This window comes from Capra hircus, chromosome 14 (genome assembly GCF_001704415.2).
Source record: "Capra hircus breed San Clemente chromosome 14, ASM170441v1, whole genome shotgun sequence".
In the NCBI taxonomy this organism is placed as follows: Eukaryota; Metazoa; Chordata; class Mammalia; order Artiodactyla; family Bovidae; genus Capra; species Capra hircus.
In genome coordinates, this window is record NC_030821.1 from 66026787 (window position 1) to 66052507 (window position 25721).

Below are 25721 nucleotides of genomic sequence, written 5' to 3' on the forward strand. Positions count from 1 at the left end.
TAGCTAAGATTCCTGGGAGATGTAAAATGGTGTCCTTACCACAGCTGATGGCAAATCAAAGTGGGAAAAATACTACCTCGAAAAAGGGTACATTTTAATACTCTTTATATCCTGGACACTGTCCTAGGTATTTTGCTTACTTACTCCTTTTTATTCTTAGAACAATCCTGTGAAGAATGTACCTTGTTATTTATCTCCATTGTACCCTGGGGGAAACTGGCTCCAAGAATTGCCGTGACTTGTCCAATCCACCCATGTCTGGGTGGTTCTGGAGCCTACTGTTTCCATTTTACTGTATTTCAGGGTCTCGAAGGCTCACTGCCCCCCCACCCCAACCAGGTCCCTTAGGCCTGTCCCCCTCCCCCACTGAATTTCAATGTTTGTCCTCCCTACAGCATCCTTCACTAGTGGCTCTCAGGTATCTGCTTGCACACACCCAGGAACAGGGAACTCACACCCACCTAATGCAGTTCATTCACTGTTCAGACAGCGCCAACAAGGAAGGCTCCTTAATTCCTCATCTGGATCAAAGCAGGATGAAAAAGAATAAATAAGCACATAAGTGAATGGAGGGGACATCTGTCTCCTAGTTGCTTCTTCTCATTGGTCCTAACTCTATCATTTCAAATAATGAGAATAACTAACATTTACTGAGCAACTAGTATGTTCCAGGTACTGGGCTAAATGCTTTACATCTGTTATCTCATTTACACATGAGGACCCAGGAGTATAGAGAGGTTAAGTGACCTGTTCAAGGAGGCAGAGATGGGTTTAGAACCCAAGGAGTCTGGCTGTGGAGGCCCTAAACTTGGCTACTGTAGTTCACCCCCTCATGAGTCCTAAATATGTCACCGAAAGGGAAAGCTTCCTCGGTTCCTTCACTGTCCTTGTATTGCTCCAGGACTGCAAGATGCTTCCTGAAAGGGTGTGAGCTTTGCTGCTCTCTCCTCCCTTCTGTCCCTGCTCCTCTTATTCCCCCCTCTATGGGCCGCCCCATCAGCCTGCCCTATGCAAGGCTAGGACTTTTTCTGACTTGCCACCTTTTCATGCAGCTCCAGAGAGGGATTCTCTCAGGAGGCCAGCAGAGAGTCAGGATGCTCCTGATATCAGCTGTAGACAGCAGACTGGACCCTTTCCTGGGCTGAGAAAAGTGAAAGTGTTAGTCACTTAGTCGTGTCTGACTCTTTCTGACCCTGTGGACTGTAGTCTGTCAGACTCCTCTCTCCATGGAATTCTTAGGCAAGGATAATTGAGTGGGTAGCCATTCTCTTCTCCAGGGGATCTTCCTGACCCAGGGATTGAACCCGAGTCTCCCTCATTGCAGGAAGATTCTTTACTGGCTGAGCCACCAGGAAAGCCTTGAGTTGAGAAGGAGGCCCCCAAATGGATTCCTGCTCTTGGCTAATAATAATAATAATGATAGTGGCTGACATTCTGGGCATATTCCATATGTCAGCAGAGCTGTGTACTTGTGGCGTGACCTCAATAAATCCCAGGGCTGCTTGCCCTTGGAAATGGTCTGAGAGCTTGGCTGTGGAAAGGGTGTTTTATTCTGCTTAGGGGAATCAACAGGCTCAGGCTTCTCAGCGGTTAGAGTCTGGGCTCTGACATCAAGCAGACCCGGCTCCAGGGGTAGCTCTGATATTTAGGGGCTGTGTGACCTTGGAAACATTATCTACTCTCTCTGAGCCTTGGTTGTTCATCTGTAAGATGGGTAGGTGAGGGTTGCTGTGTTGATTAAATGATATCATTTGTTCTGAGTGCCTGGCATAGGTGAGAAAAGAGAAATGGAGGTAAAAATAGCTAGTGCTATCTTTTAACTGTGGTTCTCGGTGGATCTCTTGATTTCTGTTCAGGTGGTAGTTCATGGTTTCTGCAAAAGCAGACCTATCTGGAGAGTGTGTTGGGTCATCCTGACACTTGTGGGTTTTATTTTTTTGGTTGTGCTGCACAGCTTGTTTGATCTTAGTTCCCCCACGGATCGAACCTGGGCCCCAGCAGTTACAGTGCTAAGTCTTATCCACTGAACCACCGGGAATTCCCTTGACACTTGTCTTTTAATGCCCTTCCAGGGTGGATGAGGAGGATGGTCAGCTTCCAGAAAAACTCAGTGTGTGTGTGTGTTTATTTTCTCTTAACGTGTCTGAATGAACCAAAGTTACTATTACTGTATTTTTTAGTTTTTCTTTCTTTTTTTTTTTTTCCAGAAAAGGGATGTTTGGGCTAAAGCTGAAGAAGAAGAAGAATAAAGCAGAGAAGGGGTTAATCCTAGCCAACAAAGGTGCCCAAGGTGAGGCTTTTGGGAGCTGGGGAGGGACCACTACCCTGGGGCCTGTGGGTCTCCAGAGTTGACCCCTACTTGCCTGAGAAGGGGGTTCACTCTCCGTGGGAGTGAGTAGGAACTGTGTCTGGGTCTTCAAACCCTGCCAACCCTAAGTGTGCAGCCACAGCGATCCCCGTCAGTGCCGGGTCATCTGGTCGCTGAGCCAAGTGGGTGGGTGGACACCTGCTGGGCCATGAAAGGCACCCCCCTTCCCCGCCCCACAGGGAGGCAGTGACTGAAGAGCTCAGGCTCTGGGCTCTGCTTTGATTTGCTCTGTGCCCCAGGATAAATCACTCAGCACCTCCAAGTCCCAGCTTCTCCCTTTGATAAGTGTTTGGAGTGTGGGCTCAGCTGACCGTGGGGGTCATGGGGAGAAGTAAGTGAGATGATGAAAATCAGCGGGAAGGCAGCAGCTGCTCTGGAGGAGGCTTTCCATCCATGGACTCATTTAACCCCTCCATCATCCTGCCAGAAGGTGCGGTCATCCCAGTTTCACAAATGAGGTCGCAGAGATGCAGTGAGAGGACTTGAAGTGTGGAAAAGACCAGCTGCAGGATTGCAGGGCTCAGTGGAAAAACCAAAACGCAAAGCCATTGTCAAGAACTTATGGATGGTGACTGCAGAGCATTAAGCCAAGGACAGTGAAATCCTTCTAATCACAGGGCTCAGCGGGCTGCACAGACCCTTGACGCTGGCCTTGAGGTGGGGGGTGGGCACAAAGCCAGGAAGCAACGGCATTGGGATGCAAATCCAGATTCTTGGATATTCTACACTTAGAATGGGCTACTTCCTTTTCCAAAAGCAGAAAATCCCAAGTTACAACATGACCCATGGTGGTGGAGGCCAGGCCCCAAATCAAAGAGACGGTCAAGTGTATTGAATCAATGAGGATCAACTCCTTCCAGTGGACAGGTCTAGGGTGATGCCTGGAGACTTCTGCTGGGTGGCCCTGACAACAGCCAGTTCAAAGCCAGCTTTCTGGACTGTTTCTAAACCAAAATGGGTCTGCTTTATTTTCACCCTCCTTGTCTCCTTGGAGGGATCCACCATTTACCTTCACTGCTGTCTCCTGTAGGTGCCTTATCTCTGCCTTCTCCAACCCCAAGTCCACTCCTCACTCCCATGTAAAACCCAATCTTAAAAATATGGGAACTCATCATATTGAAGTGCTAATAATAATAATGATTAAGTCATCCTTGGATGGGACAGGAGAGGCATCACATTTTAAGTGGAGACAAGGTTTAAAGCTCAAGAGAAGTACTTGCCTATTGGGTGAAATAGAAGGTATCAGGGAGTGGGTGAAAAGACTCTAGGGTCCTTCCTGATGTCCTTGAAATTATACCCTAAGTAGGATCCTGCAGTAGTCCTGGAGGTACAAGGTTGAAAAACGAACAGTTCCTTTCTTCAAGGACCTTATGAAAAATAATATCTCTGACACATTGAGTAAGCCCCTTCTGCTTTTGACTTGACATACATTATTCATGACTCTGAAGTGTAGATTCTTTTGCCCCCGTTTTAGAAGAGGTTCAGAGAGGGGAAGTGCTTGCTCAAGGTTACACAACCAATAGATGGAGAAACTGGCTCCTGAGGCTGGGTTCGTCTCACACCAGAGCTCAGGCTTTCCTCCCCCGCGGGTCAGCCTCCAGCGAGGAGCCCTCACTGACTGCGCACCAGGGAAAGAATAAGCTGGTGGAGATTTAGGGCAGCTGACCACTGGTGTTTCAGAGGACCTGGCTCCCATGGCTCATTCTAATTCGAGTCTTCAGCCCACAAAGCAAACAGGGCAAAGAGGAATCAGGCCTCTCCTGGAAAGTAAATAGTTTCCATCCTGCTGGCCAGGGCCTGACCCTGCAGATTGACAAAACAGAGTCTATGGTACTGAGCACAAGTTGGTCTTTCCTTCTTGGCATGACTGGGGAAGTTAGGGCGCCTTTGAGTGAAGTGTTTAGAGATTCTCAAAGTCTATGGCTCTTACATCTGTGTATTTTGAGACCTAATGGCTATGCCCTAATTTTGTAAAATACCGATTACCTTGACCTATCCATCATTAGGGCTTCCAGGTGGCTCAGTGGTAAAGAACCTGCCTGGCAGTGGAGGAGACATAAGAGACGTGGATCCGATCCCTGGGTCAGAAGATCCCCTGGAGGAGGAAACGGCTGCCCTCTCCAGTATTCTTGCCTGTGAAAACCCATGGACAGAGGAGCCTGGCAGGCTGCAATCCACGGGGTCTCAAAGAGCTGGGACACAACTGAGCTTGTAACATAAGCACATACCCATTAATTAGTTACCCAATGAGTAGCTGTCGGGTACCTTCCACGATCATCATTCATTCAACAAATATTAATGGCATGTCTTCTAAGTGTCGGGTGTTGTGCCAGATTCTGGGTATACAGTGGTGACACTGGATAGTTTAGAGGGAGGACAGTCCTGTGGGGGACTCTTCCGTTTGTCCCTCCAGATCTATTCTCCACCCTTGTTCATCTGTTCTCTGTCCTAGGAGGCTGACCCCACTGGATGCACGACCCAGGTCGCTTCCCCAGCGGTGCACCCCAGCACGAGGTCTGGGGGAGGCAGGAGAGGGAGGTCAGGGCATGTCCCCCAACTGGAGGATGGTCGTCCCCCCTTCTAGGGAAGCCCACGGGACCCGACCTCCTCTCTTCTCAGGTTCTAGTAACTATTCTCTCTCCCCATCTGGAGGGTCTCCAAGTGGTAGCAGCTTGGCTGCCGTGAGCTCCAGATAGCTCTACAACCCTTTGTGGTTTTTCTACACCCACACCTTTGTAAAAAGTCCTCAGAACATCCTGTCCTGGTTGGGCCATCTGTTACCCGTGGGGGCCCTGATGAGGAAACTGCATTACAAGGGAGAAAAGCGCTGGAAAGAAAACAGACCATGTGCTTAAGTGGAGTCTATTGGGGGATTTCTTTTAGTGTGGTTCGAGACGGGCTTCCTGGGGGGGAAATATTTAAGTGACAACATTGAGGATGAGTGGGAGCCCACCAGGGCAGGGAGAGCAACTCAGGTGGAGCAGCCTGTGAAGAAAACCCCAAGCAGGAGGCGGCTTGTTAGAAGGGATGGGAGTGAGTAACTAGAAAGCAAAGAGGGCGGGACCAGAGGAGCAGGTGGGCCAGGAGGAGATGGCAGTCAGGTAGGTAGGGAATTAGAGTCCTGTGCGGACTTCAGACATATTCTAAGTGCAGTTTTTCAAAAGAGGGGTTTTCCAAAGAGAAACATAATCTTTTTTTTTTTTTTTTTTTAAAGAAGGTTACAGCTTGGTTACTTAATTGGAGAGGACACAGTATTTCAGTGAATGAATGGATGAGGGAGTGAATAAATGGATGAGGGAGTGAGTGAGTGAATGAATGTTGCCTATGGATGAAGCTTCAGCTGACTGCCTTCCCACCTCCAGGGCGGTCTCACCCTCCTGCATATAAACCCCCATAGAGAGGGGTCCATGCTTTGCTAATTTCTCCATCTTGCACATCTAACATAGCCCAGATTCTGGCATGTTAAGGTTCCTAAGAATGTTCACTGGATACCTGACCCTTTAACAGTTGCTCCTCATTCCTGAGGCCCTGTGGTCCAGACGGGGAGCAATAAAGTTTATCATCACACTTCAAGTCGCACAGTTGGGTGCTGGCATTACTCTAGGGTCTCTGCAGGCTGGACTTTTGTTTCCCGAGTGACAGAAGAGTCAGAGCAGGCAGTACGGGCTCAGTCATCCTTTCTCTCACTACTGGACACCTATGAGGTCTGTGTCCATGAGCTCCTGTGGCACCACGGGCTGTGTTATTCTGTCTTCTGACTCAGTTCTGTTTTGTTGGTTCACTAATTCAAATCAGAGAGTCAATATATATCAAAGCTGGAAGGGGTTTAGAAGCTTACCAGTTTCCCATAGAGCCCAGGGTTCTACGAAATGGCTTCAGGGGTTGCTGAAGAGGGTGATGACGAGCCTGGGAGAAGGTCACTGCCCTGCATTCCACCCCATGGCACATAGAACAGCTTGGTGTCAACAGACTTGTGTTGTATATTGAGGTTCAGTATAAAATTACATTTATGAAAACGGACCGGGATCTGTTCTCTTTGGGGAACCTTATTCAAGCTACGACACCTTGCTTCTCAAAACTAGCCCTCGAACAGCAGGAATGGCCTCACCAGGGACCTTGCTTTTAGAAATGCAGAGTCTTGGGCCCTACCCTGGACCTACTGAATCAGAATCTGCATTTTAACAGCATCACAGGTAATTTTTATGCACATGACATTTTGCTAATGAGATGGAGAGGGAATAAGTTAGTTGTCTAAAGTCTAAATGTGGCAAGGTTGTGACTTGAAAGCACATCTTTAAATTCATAAGCCATAACCCCACAATACCAGGCATACAAATCTACCCTTTTTTTTTGGAAACAGAAGATGCATAACATGTGTCTGGCCTTTCTGCCAATAAAATGTTAAGGTCCATGAGGTCAAGGACTGTCTTCTGGTCTCCTTGTGTGTCTGTGGTGACTGGCATTAGCGCTGGACACAGAGTTGAGGCTCAGATCACCACGGTGTGGCAGATTTAATAGACTTTTCCCGTTGTTTGCTTCTCTAGATGGTCAAGCTGAAGTGGAGACACCACAGGAGGGACCTTCTCACCAGGAAGGCCTGGGAGATTTGATTTATGACAATACTTCCATCGCTCCTGTCCCCTCATCTCCTCCAAAGAGAAGGTACAGTGTTGACACAGGCAATCAGCCTACACCTACTGAGCACCTCCCTTGTGCCAGGTACCCTGCAGGCTCTGGGAGAGTAACACCAGTCCCTGTCTACAAGGAGCTGAAGGTCTGAGGCAGGAAGACAGCGTGCTGTGTCCCCGTCACTTTCTCTACAGCAGTGCTGGCGAGGGCCCCGGCTCTACCAGCTTCTAGTTTTAAATCTTCATGTCCCTCATTGTTCAGGAATGACAACAGGAGCAGGAGACAGAATCAGGAGCTGTCCCTCACCTGTTCTTTAAGTCATTGAGATGCTAAATGTCTTAACTTTGTGTTTGTCCCAAATGAGAAAGTGGTTCTTTTACTACCCAGCAAAAAGTCAGAACAAACTGACCTTCTGCACGCAATCTGCTCCATCAGTTAGCTATCGGTGTGTAACAAATAACCCCAAGGCTGAAGGTAAGAATTCGTTATTGCTCATGAGTCTACGGGTTAGTTGGTTAGTTTTTACTGGTTCCAGACTGTCACAAGTACATCACTCGTGTTTCTCTCATCATTAGGCAGCTCTGTTGATTTTAGTTTGAGGGTTGGTCCGTTGTGTGCTGGCCTAGGATTTCTTTACCTGGAGCTATGGGGCTTTTCTCACTATAGTATTGCATCCTCTAGCAAGCTAGGCTTTTTTTTTTTTTTTTTTTTTTTTGCCACACAGTTTGTGGGATATTAATTCCCTGACCAGGTACTGAACCCACACCCCCTGCAGGGAAAGTGGGGAGTCCTAACCACTGGACCACCAGGGAATTCCCCACAAACTTTTTCCAGTGGGGCTAATGTCAGAGCTCTGAAAGAAAGAATGGAAGTATACACCAGATCTCTTGAACCTAGGCTTGAAATTGGCAAAAGTCACTTCTGCTGCATTCTTTTGGCCAGTGCAAGTCACAAGTCCAGCCCATGTCACAGCAAGAGCAGACTACAATTTCCAGAGTAGACAGTCTGGATATGGGGAAGCCAAAAATTGGGGCTAGATACCCTTTGATTTGTGTCCATTTCTTATTTATGATAATTCCTCATGCCATCCTTTCCTTTTCCACTCAGGATTATTACTATCAGTAGAGCAAATTAGTGCTTCCCTGGGTGGCAGGAAGATCCTGAGTTGTTATTACTGGGCTGTGACAGGATGCACAGTATATGTGTGTAAGGGTGGGGTAGGGGGGCAGAGAGAGATGGAAATCAGAAAAGGTGATAGCTCAGAGACTGACTCTTAAACGAAGACATGAAATTTGTATGCTCATACTCACTGTAATATCTCCTTCCCCCCTACACTACACCTTGATACCTACCCCCTTCAAACTCCAGAATCAGGATTTCAATTATTTTTAATATCCTTTAATGGATCCTTTGACATTTATTTTACTAGGATAATAGTACTGCATTGGTGGAGAAAGGCAGGTGAAAGAGAAGAAGTAGTAGCCTTTTCCTTTCTCCTTGGTCAGTGAATTTTCCATCAGTTAAAATTCTACCCATCCACCAGTGCTCAATTCAAACTTGACCTCTGTAGTGACATCTTTATTGCTTAGTTTGGCTCTCACGCATATTTCTCTTCTCTGAACTTCTGTTTTGTTCTTTCCCTATGACACATTCTGTGCTTAATAGTTCTGTCTATATATTCTGGTCCTCTCTCCCTTGGATAGATCACTAGCTCTGCAAGGACCAAGATGATGGCTTCTTCATGTTTTCTCCCTGAGACTAGCACAGTTTTCACAGAGTAAATGCTCGGTACAGGTTTGCCATTTTATTAAAGAACAGGTACCCTTTGATATCTACCTTTTCCTACATGCAACATTGCTCTTAATCCATAGAGCAACCCTATGCAGTAGAAATGATTTCTATTTTTAGATGAAGAAATTAAGGTTAATGTCACAAAACTGGGGAAAACAAATATTCTAATTCAGATCAGTCTGACTCCAAAGCCTTGAGATTCTTAACTAGTTTATTCTCTACTAAAGTCAGTTACAATCAGCAGAAACAGAATGAAATCAGACGCAGTGTTGCTAGAAGGCAAGAGAACAAAATTCTATAGAAACTCGAGCTCTGTTTTTTTCCCCACCCATTGTGCTTCTGTGACAACAGGGATTCTTTATGTCTTTCTATTATTATCAATCTCTAAATGCCCAGGCATTGCACATCTGTTTTCATTTACTTGTGACAGTCCAGACAAATGAGGTCCCCTGAAAGTGAAATCTCACTAAGATGGCTGGTTGTTCCTTGCAATTTTCTTTGTTTTTTAATTTTTTTACCAATTTTTTTCCCCCTAAAAGTAATCATGAAACCCAGAATTGCTGTATAGCCGAGAAATGGCAAAGTGGTCATCTGGATAGGACCAGACAGCAGATAAAGACGATTCTTATTTAGACCCAGGTCTGCCACTGATTTGCTGGGGCATCTCAGGTTCTCCTTCTGTAAAATAAGAAATAAATGTTACTGATAATCATACTCACAATAAGAGTTGACGTTTAATTTTGCCATATGCTAAGTTAAATCTTTATATATATTACATCTTTTAATTGTAGTAATCACTCCATGTATATGGGTTATTATTAGCTCCATTTTTTAAGATGGGAAAACTGAGTCATAGAGAGGTTAAGTCACGTGTCCATTTACACTTATCTACTCCAGAAAGGGAGAGAGAATATCTGGTATAAATAAAAGCACTTAGAAATACCTGGGAAAATATTAGCGTGGCTTATGGATTTAAGGTAGGTTCTTTTATTTATTTTTTTAGAGAATAGTAATTACCTTTTTTTGAAGAGACATTTATTACTTTTTTTGCAGTATAATTGTTTTACAACTGTGTATTAGTTTCTGCTGTGCAATGAAGTGAGTCAGCCATGTGTTTGCGTATGTCCCCTCCCTGTGCGCCCCCACCCCCACCCCCACCCCCAGGTCATCTCGGAGCACGGAGCTGAGCTCTCGGTGCCATGCCGCAGCTCCCGCTAGCTCTTGTGCACGCGGTAGCTGTGTCCGCGCTACTCTCAGTTTGTCCCACCCTCCCTACCCCATCCCTGTGAAAGGGAAGGTGAAGTCGCTCAGTCGTGTCTGACTCTTTGCGACGCTATGGACTGTAGCCCGCCAGGCTCCTCCATCCATGGGATTCTCCAGGCAAGAATACTGGAGTGGGTTGCCATTGCCTTCTCCAGGGGATCTTTCCAACCCAGGGATCGAACTCAGGTCTCCTGCCTTGCAGGGAAACTCTTTACCATCTGAGCCACCAGGTAATTCTAAAGAAAGTGAAGTTGCTCAGTCAATCCGTCCATTCTCTACATCTGCATCTCTATTCCTGCCCTGGAAATAGATTCATTTTTCTAGATTCCACAGGTAGGTTTTTACTTAATGAAACATATGTGTTAAACTTTCTTTCAATAGATCAAAACTGTTGACTAAGATCCACGATGGGGAGGTCAGATCCCAAAATTACCAAGTAAGTGATGATTCCTTCCTACCCAGCCTCCGCCAGCTCTCATTTTTTTTTAAATAGTTTTATTTATTCATTCAGTGTTGGCTGTGCTAGGTCTTCACTGCTGTACAGGCTGTTCTCTAGCTGCGGTGAGCTGGGGCTACTCTCCAGGCGAGGTGCATGAGCCTTTCATTGCAGCGACTTCTGTTGTGGAGCACGGGCTCTAGGGTGTAAGGGCTTCAGTACTTGCGTCCCACGGGCTTCAGTAGCGGTGGCTCTCAGGCTCTAGAGCAAGGCTCAGTAGTTGCGGTGCCTGGGCTTAGTTGCTCCTCGGCAGGAATCTCCCCAGACCAGGGATCGAAGCTGTGTCTCCTGCATCGGCAGGCGGATTCTTTACCACCGAGTCACCAGGGAAGCCCTCCCCCAGCTCTTCCTGTGTAACTGAGCAGCCAGGCCCAGAGTGTGCGCACGCTGATTTGTGTTGTAGATTGCCATAACCATCACGGAGGCCCGCCAGCTGGTGGGTGAGAACATAGATCCGGTTGTGATCATCGAGGTCGGGGATGAGAAGAAGCAAAGCACAGTGAAGGAAGGAACCAACAGCCCATTTTACAATGAAGTAAGTCATGGGTCACCAGCTTCCTCTCCACCAACGTGCTCTTCACCATATGGCAGCATTCTTCAGCCAAACAGAAAATCTGTGCTCCTCCTGACTGCTTCCCATCCCTCATCTAAGCCCAGGCAAGCTCGCTGAGCCTCCTTATGAACAAAACTTAACAGACAATGGACAGTCGAGGCAAGGAATTCCTCCTGATTTTAAATTCACTGCTGTTTTCAATAGACCCATTTTCTGGTTACTTAAAAAATATTTATTAGAGTATAACTGACTTACAATATTATATTAGTCTTAGATGTACAACTTAATAATGCAGTTTTTTAAATACATTATGAAATGATCACCGTGGTAAATCTGGTTACCATCTGCCACCACACAAAGTTATTATAAAACTCTTGACTATACTTTCTGTGCTCTAATTTACATCTCCATGACTTATTTACTTTATAACTGGTAGTTCACACCTCTTGCTCCCTTTGACTCATCCCCTCAACACCCCTCCCCTCTAGCTACCATCAGTTTGTTCTCTGTATCCATGAGTCTGTTTCTGTTCAGTTATGTTAGCTCATTTGTTTTGTTTTTTAGATTCCACATGTAAGTGAAATCATCTGGTATTTATCTTTCTCTGTCTGATTTATTTCACTCAGAATGTTACCCTCTAGGTCTGTCCATGCTGTCACAAATGGCAGTATTTCATTGTTGTTTTTATGGTTGAGAAATATTCCATCGTGTATATATATCGCATCTTCTTTATCCATTCATCTGTTGATGGACAAAGTTTCTTCCATATCTTGGCTATTATAAATAGTACTGAACATAGGGAGGCACATATCCTTTTGAATTTGTGTTTGATTCAGATAAACACTCAGAAGTAGAATGGCTGGATCCTATGGTAGTTCTGTTTTTAATTTTTTGAGGAACCTTCATACTGTTTTCCATATTGGTTGTACCAATTTCTTATAAACTCATCTTCATCCATCATAAGTTCTGAGTATGAAGGCAATGGCACCCCACTCCAGTACTCTTGCCTGGAAAATCCCATGGATGGAAGAGCCTGGTAGGCTGCAGTCCATTGGGTTGCAAAGAGTCAGACACACACACAAAAAAAAAACCAAAAAAACAAACAAACAAAAAAAAGAGTCAGACAAGACTGGAGCAACTTCACTTTCACTTTTCACTTTCATGCATTGGAGAAGGAAATGGCAACCCACTCCAGTGTTCTTGCCTGGAGAATCCCAGGGACAGGGGAGCCTGGAGAATCCCAGGGACAGCGGAGCCTGGTGGGCTGCCGTCTATGGAGTCGCACAGAGTTTGACACGACTGAAGCGACTTAGCAGCAGCAGCAGTAAGAAGATAAACATTCAGTTGCAGAGCAGAAACACTGAAAATTTAATTAATTTTGACATAGTCATACTGATTTGGAAAGTAAAGCAGTGGTATTTTTCTAAGCAGCATAAAAATTGTAAAGGAAAACATCAAAGAGAGACATAGATCTTCTAAGTTTATACACACTAATTTCTCATTTCTAAATAAAAAGATTACACAGTTTTTAAAAACTGTCAAAGATGTGAAAAATATAAAATGGTTTATGAGAAAATATATACAGTATATGTGTTTCCCCTGATCTTTGATCTCTAAGTCCTCCTCCCTGGAGGCAGACTTTCTCTCCAGGCATTTGTGTATCTTTCCAGAAATATTCCAGGTGTATATCTTTCCAGAAATATTCCAAGTGAACGAATATTGTAGCCAAATGGTAGCGTTCTACACACACTGTCCTGGACCTTGGCCTTTTCACAAAATATGTATCCTAGAGATTATTCTGTATCAAGACATCTAGTTCAACCTTACTTTCCCTTCTTTGCTGTTGAGTTTTCCATTGCATAGACTTACTATAATTTACTAAACCAGTCATTTACTAAACCTCATTGATGGATATTAAAATTTTTTTTCAGCCTTTGGATACTACTTATAATGATATTTAAATGGCATAATTGGGGTGAAGAGTATATGCATTTAAAATTTGATATCACCACATTGCCCTCCAAAGAGGTAATGATTTACATTCCAACTGTGTGCAAGAGTGCTTGTTCCTCCCAGACACTTCAACACCATGAACTGTTGAAAAGTGCAGTCAACTCTTAATTAATTTTTTAATGAGAGTGGAAATTGAAAAGGAAGTCAGGGGGAGTATGCATAATAAAATCAACAGAAAATTCCCAAATCCCATTTGAGCTGTTGACTAACTCCTTTCCTCTTTATCACTCCTGCCTTAGGGCTTTTAACTATTAGTTAAAGTGGCAGTGTCTCCTGCCTGTTTTACTCCCCACCTCCAGAACATTTGAGCTGCTAACTCCTTTCCTCTTTATCATTCCTGCCTTAGCGCCTTTTACCATGAGTTAAAGTAGCAGTGTTCTTCCTGTTCTTCTCTCCACCTCCATAACATCTTTCCGTGTGAATGCGATATGAAATAACATGTGTGGAAGTGCTTTAAAGCTGCAAAGCTCTACAGATTTGTTAATGAGTGTTAGTGTTAGTGTTAGTCGCTCAGTCGTGCCTGATTCTTTGCGACCCCATGGACTGCAGCCCACCAGGCTCCTCTGTCCATGAGATTTTCCAGGCAAGGATACTGGAGTGCGTCGCCATTTCCTTCTCCAGGGGATCTTCCCAACCCAGGGATCGAACCCAGATCTCCTGCACTGCAGGCAGATTCTTTACCGACTGAGCTACATATGCAAACAAGTCTTGCATCTAAGTGACGTTCCATTGGGCTAAACATAATCTTTGGGAAATCAAGTGAAAACATAAAAGTTGAATTAAAAATCTTTGTTACAGATTTGGACTCTAATTTTTGAGCCTAAAGTTCATCAGATGTTGAAGGAATCAGTTAGTAGAGGCTGGGGAATCTTTCCCAGCTAGAATTGTGTGTGGCTTCAGAGGTCCAGGGACCGTATGTGAGACAGTTGAGTCTGAAACATGTGAAACTCAGTGGAAGGCAATAAATGTTAGAACTAATTTACTGGTCCAAAGGAACCCACAGCATCTCATATACCAGAGAATGAAGAGCTTCATGTAAATGAGTTTTGCAGAAAAGATTTTCTGAACACCAAAACTCTTCAAAAGTTTGAACATATATGTAAAAAATTTCCTGAAATGTTATACATAGCTTCCTGTCCTCTTAAACAGGAGACACTGAACATAATATAACTTCAATATAGCTTTTCATTGATATTGCAGGACTGCCATTTTGAAGGTTTCTTATTCTAGTATATGACGTCAGTCTTTGGTTTTTCTTCCATGTTTGGCTTTTCTGTTCTGCCTTTAAAAGCGAGCTGTTGGTGATCACTTCTCCCTTCCCCACTGCTGTCCTGTTCATCTCTAAGGTCTTTGTGTCATTCCCCCGTCTTGCAGCTCAAATACCAAACAATCCATGAAACAACTTCCTAGTTCTGACTCGGCTACCACCTTCTTTCCTTAAAACACACAGTCTGTAACAAAGCACTACTCCAGCTTTCTACATGAGGAACATCCTACCTCACTTTGGGAACTTGACAAAATTCCGATGGTGAAACATCTAGCGCTTGAATTCCTTTTATGATAACTTTAGGAGAACTCAACTTTGGTCCCTGGTTCAGCAATAACTAGCTGTATGACTCCAGGCGTGTCTTTTAAATTTTTTCATCTTCAATCTTTATATGTAGAATATGGAGACTAGTCTATATATTTTCTTCAACTCTAAAATTCAATCACTTTTTTCAAATTAGAAATCTTCCTTCCCCATAATTTCTTTTTATTATTTTCCTGGTCAGTCTTGGGGATTTCACAAGGATGTTTGAAGCTGAAAAATCCCGAGAAAATGAAATTTTAATCAAGTTTACTCTAAATTAAAACCACAATGAGATATATTTTCAGTCATCATTATATATAAGCAATAAAAATGAATATATAAGAAAACAGACAATTCAAGGGTTAGCAAGGGAATGGAGAAATGGCTATTTTCATATGCTGCCAGTGGGAATGTAAAAATGCTTTAGCTCCTTTGGGGAAAAAATTATGCTAGCTACTAAAAATTTACATGCACACAAGCTATGATCCAGTAATTCCAATTCTCATGTCCATTTTAGAGGAAAGCTTACATATAGGTTGTGAAAAGATGTAATTGGTGTTTTTTTTTCCTATTTGAAAAAAAAGAAAACATTAAACAAGTTTCAGCGAAAACAAATGAAACAAATTAAATAAGTCAATTAATTGATATAGAGTTATGCCATTGGGAACCTTGCAGCAATTCATTAGAACAATGCAGAACTAGAAGTATTGAAGAATAGAGTTCTTACATGAAAGTTCTTACATGCAGAATGAACTTTATGTTTTACAGTACTTTGTCTTCGACTTCATCGGGCCCCAATTACATCTTTTTGACAAGATCATCAAAATCTCAGTAAGTATATCATTGGTGGTGATGGAGGTGGAAGAGATTCTAGGCTTTGGGAAGTCTTGAAGACTTCCTTGCTTATCTTCTTCATCCATTCAATCTATATTATATTATATTATATTATATATAAGTTCTGCATGAAGATTTAGGTAATAATGGAATCTTGCTTGGGGGTACTTGAAGAATGTGACTCTTGAAGAATGAGAAGTCACGAGGTGCCAAACATTCTTCACATGTGAATTTCAGGCATGCTGACAGGTGGTGAGAAGATATTTTGGGACCTGGGACATTGCCCAGATATTGTCTCATTGCATCACTCAGACAACTACCTGTTTGTGGGATCAGCTTTATTGCAAGCTCCGAGGGGACTGTCTAGAGTTCAGAGGAACAGTTAATAGCTAGGTTTTATGCAGCATCATAGAGAAGGGTCATGACTCTCTGTGGGGCAAGTGGATTTTTAGCAGAGGATCAAAGCTGGTATTGCCTATCTCTGTTTCTCTAACTTGGAAGAAGAAGGTAGAAAACTGTCCTTGAATCAAGGATCTCATAGAATTTTATGGTTAGAAGGAAGCTCAGAGGCCATGTAGTCCAACTTCCAGCCAGTACAGAAATCCTTCTCCACCACTTCCATGACATATGACATGGGGTTCTTGGGCACTACTTGATTACATCCAGTGATGGGGAGGTCACTGCTTCTAGAGAGGCCCATTCCATTGCTGGAGAGTTCTGTTATAAAAATTATCCTTACAGTAAGCTGAAATCTCTCTTCCTGCAGCTTGAGAACTGCAAAGGGATTCTATACCTGCTTTTAGATGGCAGTATTTTCAAGAGTGGAAGACACCTGAGTTACTACTGCCCTTCATCCACACCCTCAGTTTTCTCTTTTCTGGGTTAAAGTTTAAACTAGTCCTGATTCTTCAGGAGTTTTATGGCTTCTGGACTCAGGCCCAGCTCTGCCAGCTTCCTGTAGAACTTTTTTATCTTAATTGCATTTAGAATGAAAAATGTTCTGCTGTAAACAACCAGCAGTCTACTGACTTATCAGACAAAATATTGAGGATGACAGCCTCTTTTGTGCTGCCTACTGTACATGTCCAAAACTTCTCAAGACAGTCGAGGTGGGAAAGTTGTGAGCAAAGCATTGTGGGATTTTAGGAGAGAAAGGGAACATGTTCAGTTGTGAAGGATCGGAGAGGGCTGCTTGAAGGAGGCAGCGTTTGCTCTAGGCATTTAAAGATGGGTAGAATTGGGACTTCCCTGGTGGCCCAGTAGTTAAGAATCTACCTTGCAATACAGGGGACATAGGTTCGAAGCCTGGTCAGGGAACTAAGATCCCATATGCTGTGGAGCTACTAAGTCTGAGTGCTGCAATTACTGAACCTAGGTGCCACAAGTATGGAGCCCATGTGCTACAACGGAAGATCCCTCATGGGGCAAGAAAGATCCTGCATACCACAGCTAAGACCCCATGACAAAGCCAAAAAAAAAAATTGGGTGGAGTTTCTAAACGCAGAGATAGGTTTGAATATTGGGCTACTCTAGAGTTCATTTTGGCTACAAACAAACGAAAAACAAACACCTTTTAGGTGGTGAGATTTGATGGGTGTCCCTCAAAGGACAGTTAGCTAAAATCCTGCTAGAGGGTGAGGTACAGCTGTGATTCTTTGGCCACGCTTACAGCCATCCCTGAGGTTCCATAACCAAATGTCAGTGTGCCCCAGATAAGAGTGAAGGCCAGGCAAGGTTCAAGGCCTAGAATCCTCTTTGATGGACTTGTCATGAGCCCTTTACACAGATGTAGCCTCAAAGAAATATCTAATGTTGCCAGACTCACTGCTCCATCTCTCCCAGGTCTTTCACCACAAGCTGATAGGAAGTGTACTGATCGGCTCTTTCAAAGTGGACCTGGGGACCGTGTACAACCAACCTGGTGAGAAAGTATTGCCTCCCAGTCTCTCTTGCTCTTCTTCTCTTCTTCTGACACCTAGGAGTCAATTCATTTATCCCTTTATCCACTTATCCTTTCATTCAATACATTGAGCATCAGTTAAGCAAAGTGGTATAACTGTGTATAACTCTTGGATCTCTTCTTCCAAGTTTTCAATCTAATGATAAAGCTGTCTTATATGTCCATATGCTGTGTGCTTAGTCGCTCAGTTGTGTCCAACTCTTTGCAACCCCATAGACTGTCGCCTGCCAGGCTCCTCTGTCCGTGGAGGTTCTCCAGGCAAGAATACTGGAGTGGGTTGCCATGCCCTCCTCCAGGGGATCTTCCCAACCCAGGGATACTTCTGAGCAGTTTTTAAAAATATTTTCCCAAAGTCTGTCCAATTTATTGCTGTGAGACATGGGAAGGAAGTGTGGAAGTTAAGAATGTGGACTCTGGGGCCAGGTTTGCCTGGCTTCAAATTCTGCTCTGCTCTTTCTTAGCTGTGCAACCTTGGGTTAATAACTTGACTTCTCTGTGCTACAGCTTCTTTATTTGTAAAAATTGGGATATGATAGCACCTCCTCCATAGAGTCATTGGAGGATTAAGTAGATATATATGTAGGTGAATATACACAGAAGCATATATGTATAAGCACTTCATGGGACCTAGCACAAAACAATGACTATGATAAGTCACACATGGGTTTGCAATAATTATTACTATTATCCCTGATTTTTCAGGGGCGCTAAGCAGATTGTCCAAGGTCAGAGTTAATCAGTAACAAACCAACAGCAAACATAGATCTTATAATCAAAGGTTCTTTCTCTTCAGCAGTGATTCCAACTCACATGACCCCAGGGGGCCAGGCAGTGGGCCTCACTGAGTGCAGAGGACTGGTTTAAGGCAGTGGGAAATGAGGGAGGCTGGGGGAAGTGGAGGCGGGGACACGTAACGCGTATGGAAGGAATAGCATCTACTCAGCTCCTTTCCTACCTGCCACCGTGTGGCAATGTGGACTATGTATTGCCGGATCTAACAGGTTTTTTTTTTTTTTTTTTTTTTAAGATAAGCTTAAAGTCTAGATTTTTGTGAGAGCTTTTGAAGTTTGGGCTCACTGTGTAGGCCAAGCAAAAAGATCCATGAGTGGCATTTGTGGCCTGTGAAATTATGTGTGGCTTCTCTCTTGGCTACACCGTGCAGCATGTGGGATCCTGGTTTCCCAACCAGTGGTCCCTGCAGTGGAGGCACAGAGTCTTAACCACTGGACCCCCAGGGAAGTCCCTCAGGCATGGCTTCCACACTGCATTCATGTCCTTCTCTCCGGTCAAAGCTAGACTCTAGTCCAGGCATTTTCCACTTGGTTAAGGGCTTCCCAAATCCCTGTGGCAGGTTGGGGATAAAGACAGAGAAGTGGTTGGGGAGAGAGGAGAGGAGGGGCAGGAGGAGAGATGGGCAGCATGAGACGTGGAATCAGCTGTGATGAGCGAGCCCCTCCTGGGGAGCGGAGGTGGGGAGGTTTGTGTTGGAGGAGAAGTGGGTGGAGCATCTGGGTGCACCCGTGCAGGGTATCTGAGCTGTCGGGATGTCTTGCAGGTCATCAGTTCTGTGACAAGTGGGCCCTGCTCACGGATCCTGGCGACATCAGGACTGGCACGAAGGGGTACCTGAAGTGTGACATCAGCGTGACTGGAAAAGGAGATGTCTTAAAGCCCAACCCCAAAAGCTCCGATGCCGAGGAGCAGATAGAAAAGTGAGACAGGCCCGCGGAGGACCACGCAAGAGAAATGACGTGTCCCCATTTCCGTGTCTTTCCCCTCTCCCTTTCCTCAAGGGTTCCTGAGGGCTGCCAAGTTAAAGAGGCTGTCCCCCCGAGACTCTGCTCTGTCAGGGGCGCCATGAGGTGTCCTACCAAAGGCACCACTATGCTTTGGGAGGGCAGCTTCTAGAACAAGAACAGCCTGTCTTCCTATATTAACCCACAATAGATAAGCTATTCCCAAGCTTATCCTATGGATCTGAATTGAGCTGAGTTTTCTTTAAAGGGAGAATAATTTCAGCCACTGACTTATGAAATGGAAAGACTTAATGCACCTCTTTAAGTGTTTATTCTGTAATTCTGGGACCTGAATGGGTTTACCGCGCTCATTCTCTTCATACCCTGCAGTGTCATTCACACCAGGAAGAAAACTCATTTTAGCGATGCAGCCTGATCTTTTCTCCTGTATCAGGTTGCTCCTTTCTTGCCTCCAAATTGCCTCTACCTTTTCTTTCTATTTTTTCAAGTGAAACAGCTGTTTTATGTTTCATTTTTGTCCCCCGCAAGGAACCTCTTGATTCCTCAAGGGTTTCCGTCAGAGAGACCCTGGGCCAGGTTCTACGTGAGACTCTACAAAGCCGAAGGGCTGCCCAAGGTGAACTCCAGCATCATGGCGAATGTCACCAAAGCATTTGTGGGTGACAGTAAGGACCTTGTGGATCCCTTTGTGGAGGTCTCCTTTGCTGGGCAGACGGTGAGTTTCCGTTGTCCCAATCCTGGCAGACCTGGGGCAGGAATTCTGCTCTTTACCCCAGGACATTGCTGGGTAAAGAACATTACATTAAAATGGAAATCAAGACATGCCTGGGGAGAGAAAGCTTGTTGCCAAAAGGCCTTGCATGTAGCGGGAAAGTAGAGGAGAGTCACCTACTTCCTCTCACCTTCACCTTCCTGGAAGGTTCATGGAGAAAAACTGGCGGGGGGAACCACCATTCAGGACCCAGGCAGGCAGGCCTCCTTCCTCACCTCTGTCTACTTCTCTGAGCTATTAGCCATTCCCCAGTCTCAGAGAATTACCACCTCCCTTTCAATCTGCTCCACAATCTATCCAGCTTGTCCTTATCGTATGTAAGCCTAGACATCCTCGTGTCCAGCTGTTCCCTGCTCAAGAGCCACTGGAAGTGTCAGGGCCTGGGCACATGGTCAGAGCTTAATCCTGATTAGTTGGACTCAGAAGCTTCAGCTAACACGTGTGTCTCTACCCAGCTCCTCCCTTTGGCAGGGTGAACCTTGGACTACTTTTGTCTTGGGTCCCATTGGCAAATATAGGACGTATATAACCCCCATATAGGATATCACCTCCATTGTATGATGAGGAAACTGAGGTCTAGACTGGGGAAGGGATTTGTATCAGGTCTTAATTTTAAAAGATATTTCTTTATTTGGTTGTGCTGGGTCTTCATTGAGGCACGGGAGATCTTTCATCTTCATTGTGGCACACAGGGTCTTTCAGTTGCATCATGTGGGATCTAGTTCCCTGACCAGGGATCGAACCCAGATTCTCTGCATCAGGAGCATGGAGTCTTAGCCACTGGACCACCAGGGAAATCCCCGGTCCTACTTTTATAAGACACAAACTCAGGGTCTAATTGTATCTGCTGTCTTCCCGGAAATGCATGGAACGCCTTCATAACACAGGTGTCAGTTTCACCTCAACCCAGTGTGATGATGAGAACTTTCTGGAGGAGGACCTGTGACAACCCTCCTTTTGTCCCAGATGCCCAGCACAGTGTCTGGCACAGAGCAGGACACTGGTTATATTCATGGGATGTAACTGATTTTCAAGGGTGCCTCGTAGAAACAGGTTCATTAATTTGGCAACTTACTTTATACTTCCAGCTGGTGTGAGGAGTTTTCTTTAGTTGGTCAAAGGCCTCTTTCATTTCCTTCAGTGGTTCACAGCCTCCTGGCTTTGTGTTTAGGGGCGAACCACGGTGCAGAAGAACTGTGCTGATCCTGTGTGGCATGAACAGGTGGTCTTCAAGGAAATGTTCCCTCCGTTGTGTCGGAGGGTAAAAATCCAGGTGTGGGATGAAGGCAGCATGAATGATATAGTGCTGGCAACCCACTTCATTGACTTGAAGAAAATCTCCAATGAACAGGATGGAGATAAAGGTAAGGCCTCACACGTCTGACTTCAAGGTAGGGTCTCGAAATGGTTCATTTAGAGCTCCTCCTCATCAGAGGAGGAGGCGATGTGTTAGGCACTTTCCATCTCTGCGTGGTCTGTGACTTGGTTGGTTTAGGGTAGTGGGCAGAGACAGACTCTAGAAATCATGAGCCTTGTTCCCTGTCCCAGGTCTTCCAGGAACAGTGCTGTGTGTTCTTGAGGAAGTCGCTCCCTTTCTCCGGGCTTTATGCTTCCTAACTGGAAAATGAAGATTAGATTGGACCAGAGGTTGGCAAACTGTGGTCCATGGACCACATCTGAACGACCATGTATCTATGTATGGCTCACAAGCTTAGAATGGTTTTACTGTGTTTAAATGGTTCAAAAAAAACTACTCAACTACTGATGGAAACTCAAGAGCATGAGCTGACTGCAGAGAGCCAGGGCAAGAATGGAGAGTCCCAGCTAATTCACTGAGTCAGTCCAAAGAGTTTTCATCCTGGATAAAGCTCTTCACAGTAATTCCCCTACATACAAATGAGTTCCATTCCAAGTGTGTGTTCATAAGTCAGATTTGTTGGTGAGTCCAAAAAGTTAGCCTAAGTACCCAGCTAACACAATCAACCATACAGTACTGTACTATAATAGGTTGATAATACTTTTTATACATCTCATACATACATAAAAAACCACAAAAAATATAACATTTTTAATCTTACAGTACAGTGCCTTGAAAAGTACAGTAGTACAGTACAACAGCTGGCATATAAGGGTTGGCACACATTTGCAACTTTTTGAAAGCTTGCAACTTACATGTTCATATGTAGGGGACTTACTCTATTAGCAAAATCTAAATTAATAGCTGATAATTCTCTAAATATCCCAACCTACCTTCCCTTTATTTAAATCTCAAGAGAATCTTTCTCTGCACTACAAATTTGTGTTAATTAATGTATGTATTTGTGTATATGTGTGTGTATACACATTATACTGTAAAAGGCTTGGCTTATGCAGAGAACAAGTTTTACACATTTTTGTGCCCTGCACAAGAGTGTCATCATAGAAAGGCCTTAATAAATAGATACCTTTTAACTTTCCACGTTGTGGAAGTGTTTGCCTCAGATTGCTTTATGTAGAAAGCACATCTGCCCATCTATAGGATTTCTCAACAAGACATAGAAATATTTTATGCACAACTTTTTGGAATCACTTTGTTGGGTTCGGGAAGATGTATAGCAATAGTAAAAAGTAGATATCATGGGTTGTAGAATCTTCCTACCTCTTTTAAAACAATATCACTACTTCTTAGAATTTATTCAAAGGCAGGATAGAATCTAGTCCATGGAAGAGTGGGGCAGTGGGTGAGGGGATGGAGAGAAGAAGCTTTCAGGTATTAAAATTATTGATAACAATAAAGCATATGGCAACTTTTCATCAACAAGAATTGTTAAGCAAATTATGATACATATTGATTCCAAGGTCAGGACGATCTCCTGGAGGAGGTTTTGGCAACCCACTCCAGTGTTCTTGCCTGGAAAATCCCTTGGACAGAGGAGCCTGGAGGGCTATAGTCCATAGGGCCACAAAAAGTTGGACATGACTGAAGAGATTTAGCACATATGCACTTATTAAGAGTAACAGCTAATATTTTAGAGCATTTCCTAAAGACTTCAGTGAAGCACTTAATATTATCTCTTTTAATCCTGATAGATTAGATTATCCCAAGAGTTAATCCTCAGATAGGTACTATTAAGTTAAATCGCTCGCTCAGTCATGTCCAACTCTTTGCGACCCCATGGACTGTAGCCCACCAGGCTCCTCTGTCCATGGGATTCTCCAGGCAAGAATACTAGAGTGGGTTGCCATGCCCTCCTCCAGGGGATCTTCCCGACCCAGGGATCGAACCCAGGTCTCCTGCATTGCAGGCAGATGCTTTAACCTCTGAGCCACCAGGGAAGCCCCATTTTACAGTTGAGGATACTGAGGCATCAGAAAGTTAAAAGACTTCTCCAAGGTCACACAGCTTGAAAATGGCAGAGCTGAGACTTGAGATCTGAACCCAGGAAGTCAAGCTTAGGGCCACCATCTGTACTGCCAGTCAAAATGGAACACTCTAGGAATTTCCCTGGCGGTCCAGTGATTAAGACTCTGAGCTTCCACTGCAGGGGTCCCAGTTTCGATCCCTGGTCCAGGAATGAAGATCTTACATGCTGCAGAAAAGAAAACAAAAGGAACATTTTGTTGCCAAAGAGATGTTTACACAGACACTTACATTTTCCCAGATGCTATGGATCCAGAAAGGAAGCAACTTATGCTAAGAGTAAGTTAAGATCACCAGGTCTTTTCAGTTCTACGTTTAGAGCACATTTCAGAACATTTACTTCTCTCAATCTCCACTACCATCACCCTGGTCCAAGCTATCCATGTCTTGAATTTTAATGATGAAGGAGTCCTCGAACCAGTGCGCTCACATCCATTCTTATAACCCTTCACATAGCAATCAGAGTGAATTTAAAAACACGCATCTGGGTAGGTCATGTCTTTCCTCAAACTCCTCTAGAATAGTCCATAATCTCTAGGATAAAGACAGACCCACTCGCCTCTCCACACTCTTCTCACCCGCTCCCTCCCTGGACTCCAGCCACCCTGGCTTTCTCTTCTAGTTCCTTCTGCCTCCAAGCTCCTTTCCAATGCCATATGCTCTCTCCTCTGCCCAGAACCCTCCTCTCTCTGCCTGATTCCTCTCCATGCCACAGCAGCCTGCTCTTCGTCCTTGCAGCACAAGATAAAGCTCCTTCACAGCATTTGTAATGTGAATATTTGTTTCATGTTTGTATCTGATTTAATCTCCATTGGGCTTTACGTTTCGTCTCTAAAATGATGCCTAGCACATGTTAGGAGTCCATAAAAGTTTGATGAATGAAAATGCTTGTCAGCATAGTCTTGCAGAAATTATGGACAAGCCTAAACATATGCATGGAAGAAAGACTAGAAAGAAACATAGCAGAATGCCAATTGTGATGGCATGTTCTTTCTTTCTTTAATTTTATTCTAATTTTGGTTACCGCGCGCGGGCTTTTCTCTCGTTTTGGAGAGCAGGGGCTATTCTGTAGTTGCAGCGCATGGGCTTCTCATTGCAGCGGCTTCCCTTGTCACTGAGCACAGGCTGTAGGCATGTTGTCTTCAGTAGCTGTAGCACACGGGCTCAATAGCTGTGGTGCACGGGCTTAGCTGTTCTGTGGCATGTGGAATCTTCCCAGGCCAGGGATCGAACCAGTGCCCCCTGCATTGCAAGGTGGATTCCTATCCACTGTACCACCAGGGAAGTCCGGGATGTTCTGTTTTGTTTTGTTTTTTGACCGAGCCTCATGGCTTGCAGGATCTCAGTTTCCCAACCAGGGATTGAACCTGGGCCAGGCTGCTGTGGCATGGAGAGGAATCAGGCAGAGAGAGGAGGGTTCTGGGCAGAGGAGAGAGCATATGGCGTTGGAAAGGAGCTTGGAGGCAGAAGGAACTGGAAGAGAAACCCAGTGCGGCTGGAGTCCAGAATCCTAACCACTAAGGCACCAAGGAACTCCCCATGATGGGATATCTGTAAATATGTTCTCTTGTCTTTTCTTTATACATTTCTAAACAAATGTGTACAACTCTCATCAAGCAGTAACCAGCTTGAAAGCATAACCTAGCAACTAAAGCTTGGGCTCTTTCTAGGCTTCCTGCCCACGTTTGGACCTGCCTGGATTAACCTGTATGGCTCACCCAGGAACCACAGTCTGATGGATGACTACCAGGAACTGAATGAAGGCTTCGGAGAAGGCGTGTCATTCCGGGGCAGGGTCTTGGTGGAGATTGCTGTGGAGATCCTCTCGGGAGGGGCACAGGAGTCTAAATTCTCCAAGGCGCTCAAGGAGCTCAAGTTGTCTCCGAAGGACAAAGATGCCAAATCTTCCAAAGGCGCGAGTAAAGACAAGGGTGACAAAGCTGACGATGGCAAAGCCCAGCAGGCTTCAGACAAAACCAACTCAACAGAGGCCGAGGTGGAGCCTTTTGACGTGCCCCCAGAGGTAGGTCTGAGCGCTCTTCCACTGAGACTGTGCCCTGAGCCCAGGGCAGAGACAGCATCTGCCATGGGCCCCCAGAGACCCACAGAGACCCTGCAAAATGTGTGTTGGCTCAGCCCTGGATTTCGGGGCTGATCCTCTGCCTTTTCCTGCTCACATCATAGTCATCTGCTCATGTTGCATTCCGTCTGCATCCCCCCAAACACAGATTCCCATGGACACCAAAGTAAAATAAAATTAGAGCACGCTGGAGGAGCTGTTGGGAGTGGGTGGCCGGGTGACGGACTGAACTCTG

General features: G+C 44.8%; 1 protein-coding gene across 1 annotated transcript in view; it reads left to right on the forward strand.

Moving 5' to 3' along the window:
• Positions 2214-25721, forward strand: part of FER1L6 (fer-1 like family member 6) — a 132253-nt gene continuing 108745 nt past the window's right edge. The window contains exons 1-10 of the mRNA XM_005688861.3: positions 2214-2290; positions 6913-7030; positions 10433-10487; positions 10951-11082; positions 15452-15514; positions 17360-17438; positions 19033-19189; positions 19763-19949; positions 21178-21370; positions 25077-25429. Coding sequence (XP_005688918.2) covers positions 2215-2290; positions 6913-7030; positions 10433-10487; positions 10951-11082; positions 15452-15514; positions 17360-17438; positions 19033-19189; positions 19763-19949; positions 21178-21370; positions 25077-25429 — 1413 coding nt within the window. The 5' untranslated portion in view covers position 2214. The remainder of the gene's footprint in view (positions 2291-6912; positions 7031-10432; positions 10488-10950; positions 11083-15451; positions 15515-17359; positions 17439-19032; positions 19190-19762; positions 19950-21177; positions 21371-25076; positions 25430-25721) is intronic.